Source organism: Delphinapterus leucas, chromosome 3 (assembly GCF_059928025.1).
Source record: "Delphinapterus leucas isolate spDelLeu-1000000601 "Yukka" chromosome 3, BTC_Dleu_Yukka2, whole genome shotgun sequence".
Lineage (NCBI taxonomy): Eukaryota > Metazoa > Chordata > Mammalia > Artiodactyla > Monodontidae > Delphinapterus > Delphinapterus leucas.
The window spans coordinates 123,972,787-123,987,917 of record NC_143131.1 but is presented as its reverse complement, the minus strand read 5'-3'; the positions used below and the strand labels follow the sequence as shown (position 1 = coordinate 123,987,917).

The 15,131-nt window shown below is 36.1% G+C and overlaps 1 protein-coding gene across 6 annotated transcripts in view; it reads right to left on the bottom strand.

Annotated features, from left to right (window-relative positions):
* RBM27 (RNA binding motif protein 27) overlaps positions 1–15,131 on the bottom strand; it is a 69,745-nt gene that overhangs the window by 26,853 nt on the left and 27,761 nt on the right. For 4 of the 6 annotated variants that reach the window (XM_022590014.3, XM_022590016.3, XM_022590015.3 and 1 more), the window contains exons 8-11: positions 14,700–14,834; positions 4,678–4,842; positions 2,619–2,768; positions 218–362 (exon numbers count right to left, since the gene is read on the bottom strand). In XM_022590014.3, coding sequence (XP_022445722.1) covers positions 218–362; positions 2,619–2,768; positions 4,678–4,842; positions 14,700–14,834 — 595 coding nt within the window. The remainder of the gene's footprint in view (positions 1–217; positions 363–2,618; positions 2,769–4,677; positions 4,843–14,699; positions 14,835–15,131) is intronic. The other 2 variants (XM_022590017.3, XM_022590018.3) reach the window with 1 other exon arrangement.

The window sequence follows — 15,131 nt, the reverse complement described above, 5'->3', positions numbered from 1 at the left end:
GCCTAGAAATTAGTACAAATTACTAATATCTATTATCAATATTCTGTTAACTTTTCAATGTTTAAGACATACTAATGATGCCTTTGGGAACCTTAGCTTTGAGGCACATAGATTGAAAATTACTGATTAATGACAACTCTTAATTTTACAAATTTACTACTGCAAACAAAAAACCAGAAACATCAATTAGATGTTACTAATTAGCAAATTATCTTACTTTCCCAGCCAAGGTTTCTTTGCCAGTGGCCCTTCCAAACCACTCATAGCTCTTTTCCGGCTATCTGGTTCAAGAACCACTCTGGTTATGTTGCTATTAATTGAAACAGGAACTGGTGGTTCAGTCTGGATGACAATGTTAGCAGCTGTAGAAAACAAAAATTAACATTACTGACTATGCGTTGTATTTGGGGAATTTCAAATGATTAAAATTATTTAGTCCAAAAGCTAAAAATCACTGTGAATAGCACCTGACTACTACCATTTCCTTTTCAGAAATGTTTAACAGCAAAAATAAATTATCAATTGCCTCCTTTTTCAAAAATACAATATGCACGTTTAAAAACTCCTAGCCAACTCTGATGTAATGACTGATTCAGGCAAGGATCATAAATGGAAGGAAAAAAAAATCAGTGAAAGGGTGTTGGAGAATAAGATATTTATCTGATGCCAAAGTACCACTCCACAAATTATTTACTTTACAATGGAGAGCTCTAACAATTACAGCAAGTGATCAAACTTATTAGGCCACAAATGGAGTGAAATATTTGTCTCCTTATAGGATTCAACAAGAAGTTCACATGGATAGGATACTACTATGGAATTATGATTTTCTTTTATGTGTGGCAATGATATTGCGCGTATATAGTACTGTGTCTTATTCTCAGATGTAAACTAAAGGATCTTAAAGTGTCACAATCTCCAAAATTTACTTTCAAGTGATTCAAGAAAACAATGTGAAGGGAGAGGGGAGGAAGGGGAGGAAGACAGAGAGAAGAGTGCACACAAGTGAGCATTCATGCCCAAAGCTGACAAAATGTTAACAACTGGTGAACCTAAGTGAAAGTATTCAGGTGTTTATTGCACTTTTGATTTTTTTGTAGGTTTAAGATTATTCAAACCTAAACATTGAAAGGAAAATTCAAAGCCAATGTTATAAATTAACACATTCCATTCACAACAGTTAAGACTAAAATACTATAAGATGCTGACCTTACGATAGGTTACCTGTCAGTGGAAAGAGGTGTGTTGAACCAAAAAGCAAATACCAACCCAAAACTGCACATGTTATATTCTGAGTATTCTCCATAACTTTAGCGACTCTACCAAAAGTAAAATCAGCAGCAAAGAATAATCACTGTGGGGCTGAAAATACGAACTTCCCACTAATTTCAGGTAATTTGGTAACAATATATGCCATTACAGCACAGAAAGTAAGAGCATATTCTTTGGAATTAGATAAACCTGGGTCCAAATGCTAGTTCTGTCATGTATAGCAGGGGTCCCCAAACCCCAGGCCAAAGACCAGTAGCGGTCCACACAGCAGGAGGTGAGCGGCGGGCTAGCAAGCTTCCCCATCGCTCGTGTTACCGCCTGAACTATCCCCACCACCACCCGCTGCACCATCCGTCTGTGGAAGAATTGTCTTCCACGAAAACTGTCCCTGGTGCCAAAAAGGCTGGAGACCGCTGATGTATAGAATAGAATAGAACAGAAAAGAATTAATAATGGGCAAGTTCTTTAACCTCTCTTCGCCTCAGTGTCTATATATAAAAAAGAGAATAAAAATAGTACCTCATTTAAGTTGTTGGTAAGGAATATTAGAGATAATAATGTATTAAAAAGGATTTAGTTTAATCTTGACACAAAACTGTTAACTGGTAGTAGCAATAATGTCATTAATGGCAGTAAAGAAGAGTTAATAAAATCAGGATAAGAAAGAAGGTAAGAAAAGGAAAATGTCCACCATATAATTAAATCAGGAAAATATCCTCAGGATGGCACATGGCCAGTCATTCAAACTGAAATTAAATACTGGAAATCTAACTATAATAAGAAGTAAGAAACTGGAATCTCATCAAACGCTTTAACCAAATTTTTTTTTGAGCGGAGGTGAAAGGATGGTATCAACCCATATTAAAGGCAATGCTTGCATTTAATCTTTTAAGATTTGTGGCTATGCTTTATAAAGGTCCTAACATATGGTTATAATCATAAATAATAGTCAAAGGATAATTTTATCATAGTGTTTAAAATTCTCAATGTTACTAGTGTGAAGCACAGCTCTTAAAACACAAAGTAGGCCATTAAATGATTAGTTCTTTGAGGGTGAGGGATCATGTCATTTTTCTATATCTAACATCTAGCATAGTGCCTAAAGTCCTACAAAAAGAGCAATTAACACTAGTATTATTTTTATTTAAAAATAAATATAAGCAGAATATATTTATTTTTATTTTATTTATGGCTTTAAAGTAAAATTTGGAGATATTCAAAAGCATTTGAGATTACACAGCACCCTTCAAAGAGAGACTGTTGAAAGTATTTTTAGACCTTAGTGAGGTCAGAAATACTATGCCCAAATGACATTTAGCATGAGAAAAAGTTAAATGCATTCTTACCTCTTGGATTTGCATCCATATCTCCAGAGGTTAGGCCAATCAGGTTTGGGCGCTGTGTCTGTGTTCTTGAAAAAAACTGCCTATACTGAGATCTACCAGAACTGGTAATACTAGGAGCTTCTGGATTATAACCATCTGGTTCATAGGTATCTGAGGGAAAACAAAACAACAAAACATGAAAACAAATAACAGTAGTTAAATAATTTCCTATTATAAAATAACCAGAAAAATGAATTTTCTTCAACAAATATATCAACCCATATATATTTCTCTCTTTGAATTATAGTATATAGATAAACCTATTGGAAGTCAAAGAAACAAAAATGTTCCAGTCACAAAACACAGACATGCAAATCCATTCTGAATTACTGATATATTTCTGGATTCGTTATCTAGCCATTTTTGTCCTCTATATTAATCACCTAATGCAAACTTAAATGCACATTTTTAAGAGAAATTTTCACAAACATGAACGCCATATACAAATGACTGGCTGGGTTTCCTCTGTTATCACGTCTCACCTAATTTCTCGGTATTCTTTTAATTGGGGGAAAAAACCAATCTATTAATTTGGTTATCTGCTTTTTTTTTCTTTTTTTGGCCGCGCTGCGCAATATGTGGGATCCTGGTTCCCCAACCAGGGATCAAACCCACGCCCCCTGCATTGGAAGCACAGAGTCTTAACCACTGGACCACCAGGGAAGTGCCTGGTTATGTACACTTTAAATTGGAGAGAAAAGAGCCAATTTCATATGTAAAACATATCTCAAATGTTTTATTTCAAACAGCTAAATAAGATACATTTTATGTTTAAAAATGTAATCATCATTTTACTACCACCCGCTTCATCAGTGCCACTTTTATCATGTTCTCTGTGTTTTCTCTACAACTAAAACTTTATTTATTTTTTTGGCCACACTGTGCGAGGCATGCGGGATCCTAGTTCCCCAACCAGGGATGGCACTCACGCCCCCTGCAGTGGAAGCACGGAGTCTTAACCACTGGCCTGCCAGGGAAGTCCCTAAAAATTTAATTTTTAAAATTCTTATGCTAAATAAATATTTTGTTAGCGTTTAAAAAAAATTCTGAATGTGTTTATCTCCAAAATATCCTTTTCATCGTACATAAAATGAAAGAAGGTTAAGATGGAGTGAAGATGCCAATTCTCACAGCTGTGATTTATCAATATAAATCCTTGCATCTTTTTTTCTTAGTGGAAAAACTCCTTTGTTGCTCGTATTAGGTTTCAGCTACAAGATAAGGTACATTCAGATCTTTATTACTAGCCGATTAGTTCTATAATTCAGAGTATAAGATCAGCAAATTATGATTTAAAAGTTTTCAGTTACCACTTGGTACTCTTAACAGAAAAATCTACACTAAGGCTGCAGAAAGTTTTAAAGAAGTTACATAATCAAATAGCCTCGATCTGATAATTCCTGGGAATACACAGAACCCTAAGAAACTTGAAAGTCCTTTAGTTAATCATGATGAACTGAGATCTAAACGCAAAGTGAGAAATGTTAAAAACCTCATGAGACACCCTCAAAGCACTCCATAGATCTTCAAAATGTACATGTCAATAGGAGGGAAGAGTTTTCAAGAAATCACATTATACACAGCCATTCCATACAACAAGGGACAGATGGGAAAAAGACATTTTCATCCATGATCAGGAAGAAACCAGATGTTTTTGTTTTCTTTTAAAGAAAAATTAACCTAGTTTTCTTGTAACATGTAACTGATTAGAAACCATTCAAGTAGATACTCTCTTCCTATCTATCGGATTAGAAACTAGTTCAAGGAACTAGCATGACCTTAGTTACAGAGGCACGGAAAGTAAATACAAAGGACACCAGAGATGACAGACACACAGGAGACCTAATCATCTAGGAGCCACTAGGGACAAACCAAAGAAGCAGAGAAACAGAAAATAAAACTACCTAGGAGTTTTAATGGGAATCTGTGAGAGCAGATCAGGATACCAGATCACCTCTTAGGTTGGCCAGTTTATGGTACAAAAGATCAGAGGTGGATGGCCATCTGTAGCAAAGCTTACCTGGGACCAGAGGGGTGGGGCTGGAGACTGAGGTATGGTACCCAATGGAGGATCCCATGAGGTTTCGAGGTGGCACCAAACGAGCTGCCAACAGAGGAGGCGGTGTCCCCAACTGAAGTCGCTCAGATGCAGCAGCACCATGTTCACGAGAGTACATGGGCTGTCCTACAGAGGAAAGAATAGGAGGGCAGCTGGGATTGAGAGTCACAAGCTTCTCGTAAGCAATGATCTACTTCCTGGGACTTGAGCCAAGAACAGAGAAAGTATACCAATGGGAACTGTACTCAAGAAAGATGTTACTAAGATTCTTTCTAACTCAAGAAATAGACATGCAACTGGTTAGGATGCATTGAGGTACAAAGAGTAAGAATTAGATAGTGTGACTGCAAAACGTCCATTTTTTATAATCTTAAATGGAATAATTACGTGCTGATTTACCCAAAACTGAACAATCAACCATATCAAGTTATTAAACAACGGAACCTTGAGCTATTATTCATGTAGAGTTTTGTATCCAATGAGACATGTGGTTATGAAAGCTGTCATACCCATTTAAAAAAAATAAAAACACTCCTCCCCAAACTCATATAATTTCAGGTATGCACAAACTATACTCCCTGAGAGCAGAAAAAAGAAAAATAATAAAGGAACTTAAAAAAAAGAAACCCACCACAAGCATACCCTCAGAGAATAAGAAATATTCAAAAGAAAAAATTAAACAAGACAGTGAAAATTCGTTATCCTACTAGCAGGTGGATAACAAACATAGAGAAAGAAAAAAAGGAAAAAATCCCAGGTGAACAGACCAGCCACTGTACACATGAAATTACCTCAGATATTAAGGACCACTTTTGGAAACAAAGCACATTTAGAATCTATATTTATGGATGCAAGAAATGTCAGAAACAGTGAAGCCAAATTCTGTAGAACAAGATTAAAAAAGACAAGGTATCAAGGAGCAAAACCCCCCTTTGGTTGGTTATTTAATAGTATCTTTTTCACTGACTACCTCGTATGAGACCTATTTTTAAGATTTACTCAATATTTTATATCTAAAGTCAGACAGACATTCACTACGTGACACAAAACAAAGTGAATTTAGAATTTTTTTATACCTGATGAAATGTCCTTATAAAGTGAACAATCCAGAAGACTATTAATACACCTTAATAAGACAAGTCACAAAGCACCACTTGATTTCACAGTAAATGTAGAGAAGAAATAGATGTGCTAAACTTTACTACCCTTCTCTTCCTATATACGGAGCAGAGGAGGTGACACATCATACTGTATAAGCAGACCACATAACTGGGGGCTTAGCACCAATCCTTTCAAAACTGAAAAAAGGATCAATCATTACACTGCAAAAACAATTTAACATATCCTCAATGATCTGAAAATAGTTTTAAGCATGACCTACTGTAGAGAATTCCTTGCAGAACGCAGTAGTGAGCTAAAGAGAAAAATGGGAAGTACAATCTCAGTCCATATGACTAGTTTAAATTTATGATACAGCACTCAATGTACCATGTGTATTTAATTAATAACTGTCTCAAAGTAAATTAGAAACTAAAATTCTACTGTGTACAATGTCTTTTTAAAACGAGTGACAAAAAACATGCATTCAGACACTTCAGAAAGATGGCTGTTTATTCAAATGAGGCCTGATTTTCTTTAACAACATCTATTCAGGTCTCTAAATAGTATTTCAAAAAGAAACAGTTCCTCAGATAAAAGGCTGATTCTAGGACTGGTTAGAAAACTTCTAAGATGGGCCTGGTACACCTTAGTATACCCTGTCCCTCCAAAAGCAAGATGGCTACCAAACACTAGCATGTCAAAAACAAAACAAAGCAATCTGCAGAACCAACATGAAGAGGCTCCCCATGGTCAAAAACTAGACAATTTGAACATCAAAAAGGGCCATAATGGGGTGAAACATACCAAACATTAGAAATCCATGAGTTCTTTATGATACTTAAAAAAAATACAGTGGTACCTCTGGAAGGTATTAGGAAACAAACTCATTTTCTGAAAAGTGATAAATGAAAGGACACAAGCATTTATCCTGTCTTTCCTGTAAAAAGTGAACTTCAGGTTAAAGAAATGGTTAACTCCCAAGTTTCACTTTGTAGAATGCCAGCCAATAAATGTAGAAGAAATAATAGAATTAGAGTATCACACTTTTATAACCCCAAATGAAACAAGAGATCTAGGCAGGGATCACAAATAACCACGTGCAACTTTTTAAACGGATGCATCAGGATGAAAACACCTGTACACAGTGATCAATATTTGTAACACAGAAAGGAGACAACTTGGTATTATGTACATCATGATATACTGCAGTAGGAAGTACAAAACCCCATCAATAAAATATTCATTCAAAATAAGGGGGGGGGAAAAAAGCAAACGTGACCCTAATTAAGTCTCTAGATGTAAACGTCTAATTTACAGGAAATACAGAGGATAGAGGAATGTGTTAAATAACACGAGGGGATGCAATGTGCCAAGTCCAGATTGCGGAAAAATTCTTCAGGACAAATGATCTGTTCCTTCAACAAATAAATGTCAGGGAGAAAAAAAAGAGGTAGGAGAAACTGTTACAGATTTAAAGACTTTAAAAAAATAAAATAAATAAAGACTTAAAAACATATTAACTAAATGTAATATGTAACCTTATTTGGATCCAGCTTCAAATGAACCAGCTATAAAGGAACATCTATGATACAACTGGGAATAATGAACACTGGTTGGATATTTGACAATAATACCTGTTATAAATATCTTGGGATTGTGATTAAAGTATAGTAATTGTGTGCATGTGTGTTTATCCCTTATCTTTTAGAGATATATAATGAAGATTTTACAGATTAAATGTTATGTTTGGGACTTGTTCTAAAATAATCAAGTCAGGAGTGAGTTACAGATAAAGCAAGATTAACCGTGTGTTGATACATGTTGAAGCCACTAAATGAATAATGACAATTAACTACACTATTTGCTCTCCTCTTGTATTTGAAATTTTCCATAATAAAAAGTTTTTAAAAATCAAATTGGTTGGGCTTCCCTGGTGACGCAGTGGTTGAGAGTCCGCCTGCCGATGCAGGGGACATGGGTTCGTGCCCCGGTCCGGGAGGATCCCACATGCCGCTGAGCGGCTGGGCCCGTGAGCCATGGCTGCTGGGCCTGCGTGTCCGGAGACTATGCTCCGCAACGGGAGAGGCCACAACAGTGAGAGGCCCGCGTACCGCAAAAAAAAAAAAAAAAAAAATCAAATTGGTTACAATAATGGTGAAGATAAGCCAGTCACAATTTAGCTTCATTCAATTTAGTTTTTTTAAAAATTTTTATTGAAATATATTTGATTTACAATGTTGTGCTAATTTCAGATGTAGAGCAAAGTGATTCAGTTAAATATGTATGTATATATATTTTTTTAGATTCTTTTCCATTATAGGTTATTACAAGATATTGAGTATAGTTCCCAGATTCATTCAATTTAGTTTTGATCAGTGTAGAGTGACTAAATAATTCCAAACCGCAAACATCCTAAGTTCATACTCCTATCTTGAGTCATTCATGTATCTTACATGCCTAACAGCAACATTTTCACATTCTCTTTTTTTTTTTCTCCTGGTACGCGGGCCCCTCACTGTTGTGGCCTCTCCCTTTGCGGAGCACAGGCTCCGGACGCTCAGGCTCAGCAGCCATGGCTCAGGGGCCCAGCCACTCCGCGGCATGTGGGATCTTCCTGGACCGGGGCACGAACCCGTGTCCCCTGCATCGGCAGGTGGACTCTCAGCCACTGCGCCACCAGGGAAGCCCTCACATTCTTAATGTTAACTCTAGTCAGTTGAAGACAGTCTATTCAAACTAAAATTTTAGCTACTCTTTGTAATTTTCCTGATTTTGTCTTTAAGAGTATTCACAAGAAAAAAAAATCCTATTTTTTTAAAAAAATTAATTAATTAATTTATTTATTTTTGGCTGTGTTGGGTCTTCATTGTTGCTCGCGGGCTTTCTCTAGCTGCGGCGAGTGGGGGCTACTCTTCGTTGCAGTGCGCAGGCTTCTCATTGCGGTGGCTTCGCTTGTTACGGAGCACAGACTCTAGGCACACAGGCTTCAGTAGTTGTGGCACGCGGCCTCAGTAGTTGTGGTACACTGGCTTAGCTGCTCTGTGGCATGTGGGATCTTCCTGGACCAGGGATCGAACCCGTGTGCCCAGCACTGCAGGTGATTCTTAACCACTGCACCACCAGGGAAGTCCCCCTGAGTTTTAAACTAAAAGCTCAATCAGAAAAAATAAAAAAGCTGTACCTTCCAATTATTGGCCATGCTTATCATGTGTCTTCTCTATTAGAATTCAAGGTCCCTGGCACACTTTCTAAAGGTCAGGGCCTAAACGGTGCCTGGCACATAGCAGGACTCAATACTTAAAGAAGGGATGAAAGTTTATTTACTAAAAGTATCCCAATGACAATTAAGTATTTCTTTGGATGAATACCTTTATTTGATATTCATTAGACATTATTTGAAATGGGCAATATGACAACTAATGCAACACAAATCCAAGTAACACACAAGGGGAGAGAAACTCTAGACAATATATGACGACTCTACTGGAGAATGACTTTTCTAGACATCAAAATCCATGATTGTGCACAGAAAAATGTTATATATTCCACAGAATTAAATGAGAAATCTCCCGTTTAAGAATGTAATGTTTTAATAATTTGACATAGTTAATAACAGGAAATGTATTTTCTGAAAGATAAAAGTATTTTATGTAAATTCACTTGAAGATTGACAACTGCCTTCAACCTAAAAATCAGTCTCTAAAATCTAGGATGTTGGGCTTCCCTGGTGGCACGGTGGTTGAGAGTCCGCCTGCCGATGCCGGGGACGCGGGTTCGTGCCCCGGTCCGGGAAGATCCCACGTGCCGCGTAGCGGCTGGGCCCGTGAGCCATGGCTGCTGAGCCTGCGTGTCCGGAGCCTGTGCTCCGCAAAGGGAGAGGCCACAACAGTGAGAGGCCCGCGTACCGCAAAAAAAATAATAATAATAAATAAATAAATAAAATCTAGGATGTTATATTTTACTATCACTCTTTCACATACCCAGTACAACGAGCCTAGCAGTTACAAAATATTTCTACTACTACTTCTTCAAAGAAGCAGAATAAACAGGTCAAATTTAAGGCAGAAAAGGGAGTATACTTTAAAATAGTCCTGTCCTGTGCAGGGGGGAGGGGGAACCCACAAAACCCAAAACCCCAAAACTATACACTGAATTGGTGACTTCAAATTTGGGTAAAATGTTTAAGTACTTCAAAGGAAATAGTTGATTTTAATAGGTGTTTTTCCATATAATTCCAACTACGTTTCATTACTTAAGTCCTTTTCAGAGTATTTGGGACATCTTAACTCCAAAAAAACCAAATTTCAGAGCTTTTTCTAAATTATAACCATTTCTGACATTAAGTTTTAAATAGCATTACCAGGAGCCCCATGTATCCTACCCAGTTTTCCAGTGAGGTAATTCTTTTTCTTCTTTTAACATTCAACTGACCTCTTCAAAAATGAGTGATAATTACAGACTAGATGAAGGTTTTATTTTGGGCAGAATTAGTTCCTTTGTTACCTGTATTTCTGAGGCACTCTGTTCATTTAGTTTTAACAGCAAAATACACTGTGATTGATTTTTGTGGGTTTGTAATTTGTAACATATTTCTTTCCCACTAATAGATTTTTAGCTTCTTAGGAGAAAAATCATTTCTTATTCACCTGTATATTCCCAGTACCCAGCATTCAGTAGACTCCTATTCTTACCTCCAAAACTCCAGATTTCATTTTTCTATGTTTATTTGGGTCCCTATTGACATAATTTTCACAACTAAATACCATTTGATATGCTGTTCTTCACTTACACACATTTTCTATGCTGTGAATTTTAACGATAGTTTCAATGACCAAAGAAATCTGTAACTTAAAGTTTCCCAACTTGTAAAACTTTAAGAATAGCTTAAGTTCCCTATTACATTGCAAACATACATATAGCTTTTTTACTTCATTTGAACTGAAGCAAGTTCTAATTTTCTTGAAATTATAAACTATAGCGCTTAAAAAGTAAACCTGAACAATTTAAAGAATTCAACTTATCTGTCTCAAAGGTAATTAAAAAAAAAAGATGTTTTAAAATCAACTGAATAGAAAGATACAAAAAATTTATAAATAACAAACTACACTCACCAAAAAAAATTTTTTATGTTTAGATTATCAGAAACCATCTCCTAGGTTTTCAAATTTCTCTCTAAATTTTGGAATCACATTTTAACTTTTAAGAAAGGAAGAAAGCAGTTTGCATAGTAGAGTTTTAAACTTCCCAATATTGAATATTCTATAAGTTTCAAAATGTTCAGTTGCCCACCAACTAAGTCTCTTTATAAACAATGACACAGCATATAAGACTATCTTCTAAAGCACTAATTCACAAATGCCAATAGGAAGCTATTGCCCTTTAGTGGTCTGAAACAAAAATGGGAAAAAAATGTGATATTTCATAAAGCCAAATTTAAAAGGACTGTCATTTATTCTGAGTTATTTGGTATAAAAATGTATTTTTAAAACCGAAATATTAGATGTCTTCATATGCAGTCCTTAACACAGCAAAATAAGAAGCTGCTAACTGTATCGGTCCCCCAAATTTTCTTAGAAATGTTATCAGCCTCTGAAAAACAGAAACTTGAAACTTCAGTTCTAAAAGGACTTTACTGATATACCAAAAATAGTCTGGCTTTTAAGGAATAACAGAAAAATCATCTTCAAACATGAAGTCAGACATTTTGTTCATCTTGGCTCCCTAGGGTATAGCACAATGCCTGGCACATAGTAGGCACTCAATAAATATTTGCTGAATTAATATTAGGCTGAGTCATTGAAATAAATGGTAACTGCCAGATACTTTTTCATTAAAATCAAAATGGAATTTTTGTCATACTGAGTGAAGTCAGATGAAAGAGACAAATATCATATATCACTTATATGTGGAATCTAAAAAAATGGTACAAATGAACGTATTTACAAAACAGAAACAGACTCACAGATGCAGAAAACAAACCTGTGGTTACCAGGGGGGAAAGGGGTGAGGGGTGGGGAGGGATGAATTGGGAGATTGGAATTGACATATACACAGTACTATATATAAAACAGATGACTAATAAGGACCTACTGTATAGCACAGGGAACTCTACCCAATATTCTGTAATGACCTATATGGGAAAAGAATCTAAAAGAGAGTAGATGGAGCTTCCCTGGTGCACAGTGGTTGAGAATCTGCCTGCTAATGCAGGGGACACGGGTTCGAGCCCTGGTCTGGGAAGATCCCACATGCCACGGAGCAACTAGGCCCATGAGCCACAACTACTGAGCCTGCGCGTCTGGAGCCTGTGTTCCGCGACAAGAGAGGCCGTGATAGTGAGAGGCCTGTGCACCGCGATGAAGAGTGGCCCCCGCTTGCCACCACTAGAGAAAGCCCTCGCACAGAAACGAAGACCCAACACAGCAAAAATTAATTAATTAATTAATAAACTCCTACCCCCAACATCTAAAAAAAAAAAGAGTAGATGTATGTATATGTATAACTGATTCACTTTGCTGTACACCTAAACTAACACAACACTGTAAATCAACTATACTCCAATAAAAATTTAAAAAGAAAAAAAAAGCTGTACTTCAGGGCACAAAATTTGATATACATTTCCCCATAACTTATCTGAAATAGAAAATAAAAATCTCATGCTGGGAAAAAAAAAAGGGAACTTTTATAGAGTGAGTCACTATGTTAAATTTAACAATATTAAAATAAATGGTAATCGCCAGATTTTTTAGAAATTAAAAACAAAATGGAATTTTTATTGTGAGTCACAATGTTAAATTTAACAATATGAAAATGTGTCATCTGCAGAAGACTCTCAGATAAATAAAAGGCATTAAGAAGTAATGTTAAGAGCTGATTCGGGGGGAATAGATGAAACAAGACTGATCAACATGAAACATGTTGAAGCTGGGTGATGGGAATGTGGCAGTTTATTATACTACCTTCTTTATTATTATATATGTCTGAAATTTCCCGTAATTAAAAAAAATGAGAGAAGCAGTAAAACAAATACGCACTGCAACAAGACACTATAGTAATTAGAAGACGGTGAGATACTAAAAGTGAAACAGTATGGACAATTACTTAACTATCAGATGTGGTTTCTGTTCTGAAGAAGAACAGCTGAACATAAGATTTACATAAATGAAAAGAAATCAAATAGTAGGCCTACGTACAATTATATGTCATTATGTAATAAATGCCTTTTGGTACTGTAGGAGTTCAGAACAGAGCAGTAATGTTCCCCATATACTTAGAAGATCTGGGTCTTGCAAAAACAGGAGAGGGAGCACATTACTAAGAATGAAAACAGGAAAACAAAGTTGAGTCATGACAGGGGCACAGACAGGGTTATAATTGGCCTGACCACAGAAAATACACATGGGGGAATAATGAAAAGAGACTACCAAGAAGTGAGGAATAGATTATAGAAAGAGAAGCCATAGAAAGGGGTTCATCTATGGTTTAGGAGGAAATAATGGCCACTGAAGAGTTCTCATAAGGAGCTGTCATGGCTGGTTTTCTTAGGCAGACAAGCTTAGCAGCATTATGTAGTGTGACATGGGGGGAAGATGGGGGTGAAACGTAATGGACTCAAGAAGATTGTATCAGTAATCCGAAATGTGAAGTGATTCAAGCGTGGATGAGGGCAGAAGCCACAGCAGGAAGAGACAGAAAGGGATGCTTCAAAGAAAAAGAGGAAGAATTTTTCGATTAACTAGATATAAAAAAGCAAAGCAATGAGTCAGTCATGTCAGGGTTTCAATTCTAGGTGATAAGGTGGGTGTTATTTCCATTAACAAAGAAAGACAGGCATTGTGGAGGTAGTAGAGACTTAAGGGAAGATAACAGGTTTGATTTCAGAGAGGCTGAAATTTATGGAGACAATGATAACTACAAAATTATAATAACTATTCCTTACGTGTAACTTGCTAGGTGCCAGATACTATTCTAGATGCTTTATAGGTATTAATCCATTTCTTCCCCAAAACAACCTTAATGAGGTGAGTAATGTTATTATTATTTCTATTCTACAAAAGAGGAAATTAGGATACAAAGAGGTTAAGTAACTTGCCTAAGGTCACAATGACATAAGTGATGGAAGCAGAATTTGAACCTGGGCTTAGTTACTTTTCTAAGTTGCCTCTCCAGGTCATGACAGAGATGAAGAAATGTTTATGATAAACACAGTTACAAAAAAAGATGAATTTATCTATAAAGTTACCTAGCTCTGTAAAGAAAATCTTACAGTCTGACATTTTAAACCACCAACTACCTTATTTTTATGTTTTTGAAGAAAAATTTTTTTAAGCCTTAGTCAACTAAAACCAACACCAACAACAAAAAAAAACACTTAAGAAATAAAAGAGAATTAAGATCCAAGAAAAACATATTATTACAGTTAAAAATAAATGTCACAAAACAGCCTAACCACTAAATATTACAGTTTAAATGATGCTATCTTCACTTCAGCATTACAAGTTAAATAATTAGGTATATTTTATCGGACCTTTTGTATACTCTTAGGAGATAAGCCTTATGTTTTGGAAATTCAATCAGAGGAACAATTTTTGAACACAAGCTTCAAAATAAAATTCCTTTAGTGGAGGAATGTTGCTACTCTACAGCAGAGTAGACTTCTCCAATACAGAAGGCCTTGCCCTTCTCTCCCATTATCACACAAAATTAAAATACAGTTATATATCATAACCACACAGTAAACTGCCCTTTAAACACAAATATAATTTTTATATAGCACAGTCCATAAAAATAGAAATTAATTGTATTTTTTTTAAGTGTAAGACTGTTCTGAGAAAATTTGGCTTTTCTATACCCTAGCAATTTTAAATCAAATGTATACTTACGTTCTGACACTGTATAAAGGAGGTTCTGGGGTAAGGGAGGAGGTAGTCTTGCTCCCACTGGTGCAAGATTGGGCACTGCACTTGTCCCAGGCTGGTCACGGTTGTTTATCAAGCTTGACTGTGTTATAGGTGGTCCTACAGAGAACCAAAAGTGAAAGGTAGAGCATTAATGTTTCCCAGCTAATAAAAATACTCACTACACCAAGTATTAATTTGGATATTCACACTTAAAATACCTACTTTGGCTTAGAACAGAATTAAGGAATTTGATATGTGCAGGGTTAAGCACTGGGTACATAATTAATTTAAATGACATTTTAGTTCTGTAACGGACAAAACTAATCTACGGTGGAAAAATGGCAGAACTGGTTGCATCTGGAGGGGCAGTAGAAAATGGCTACCAAGGGACCTGAACAAACTTTCTGCAGTGAG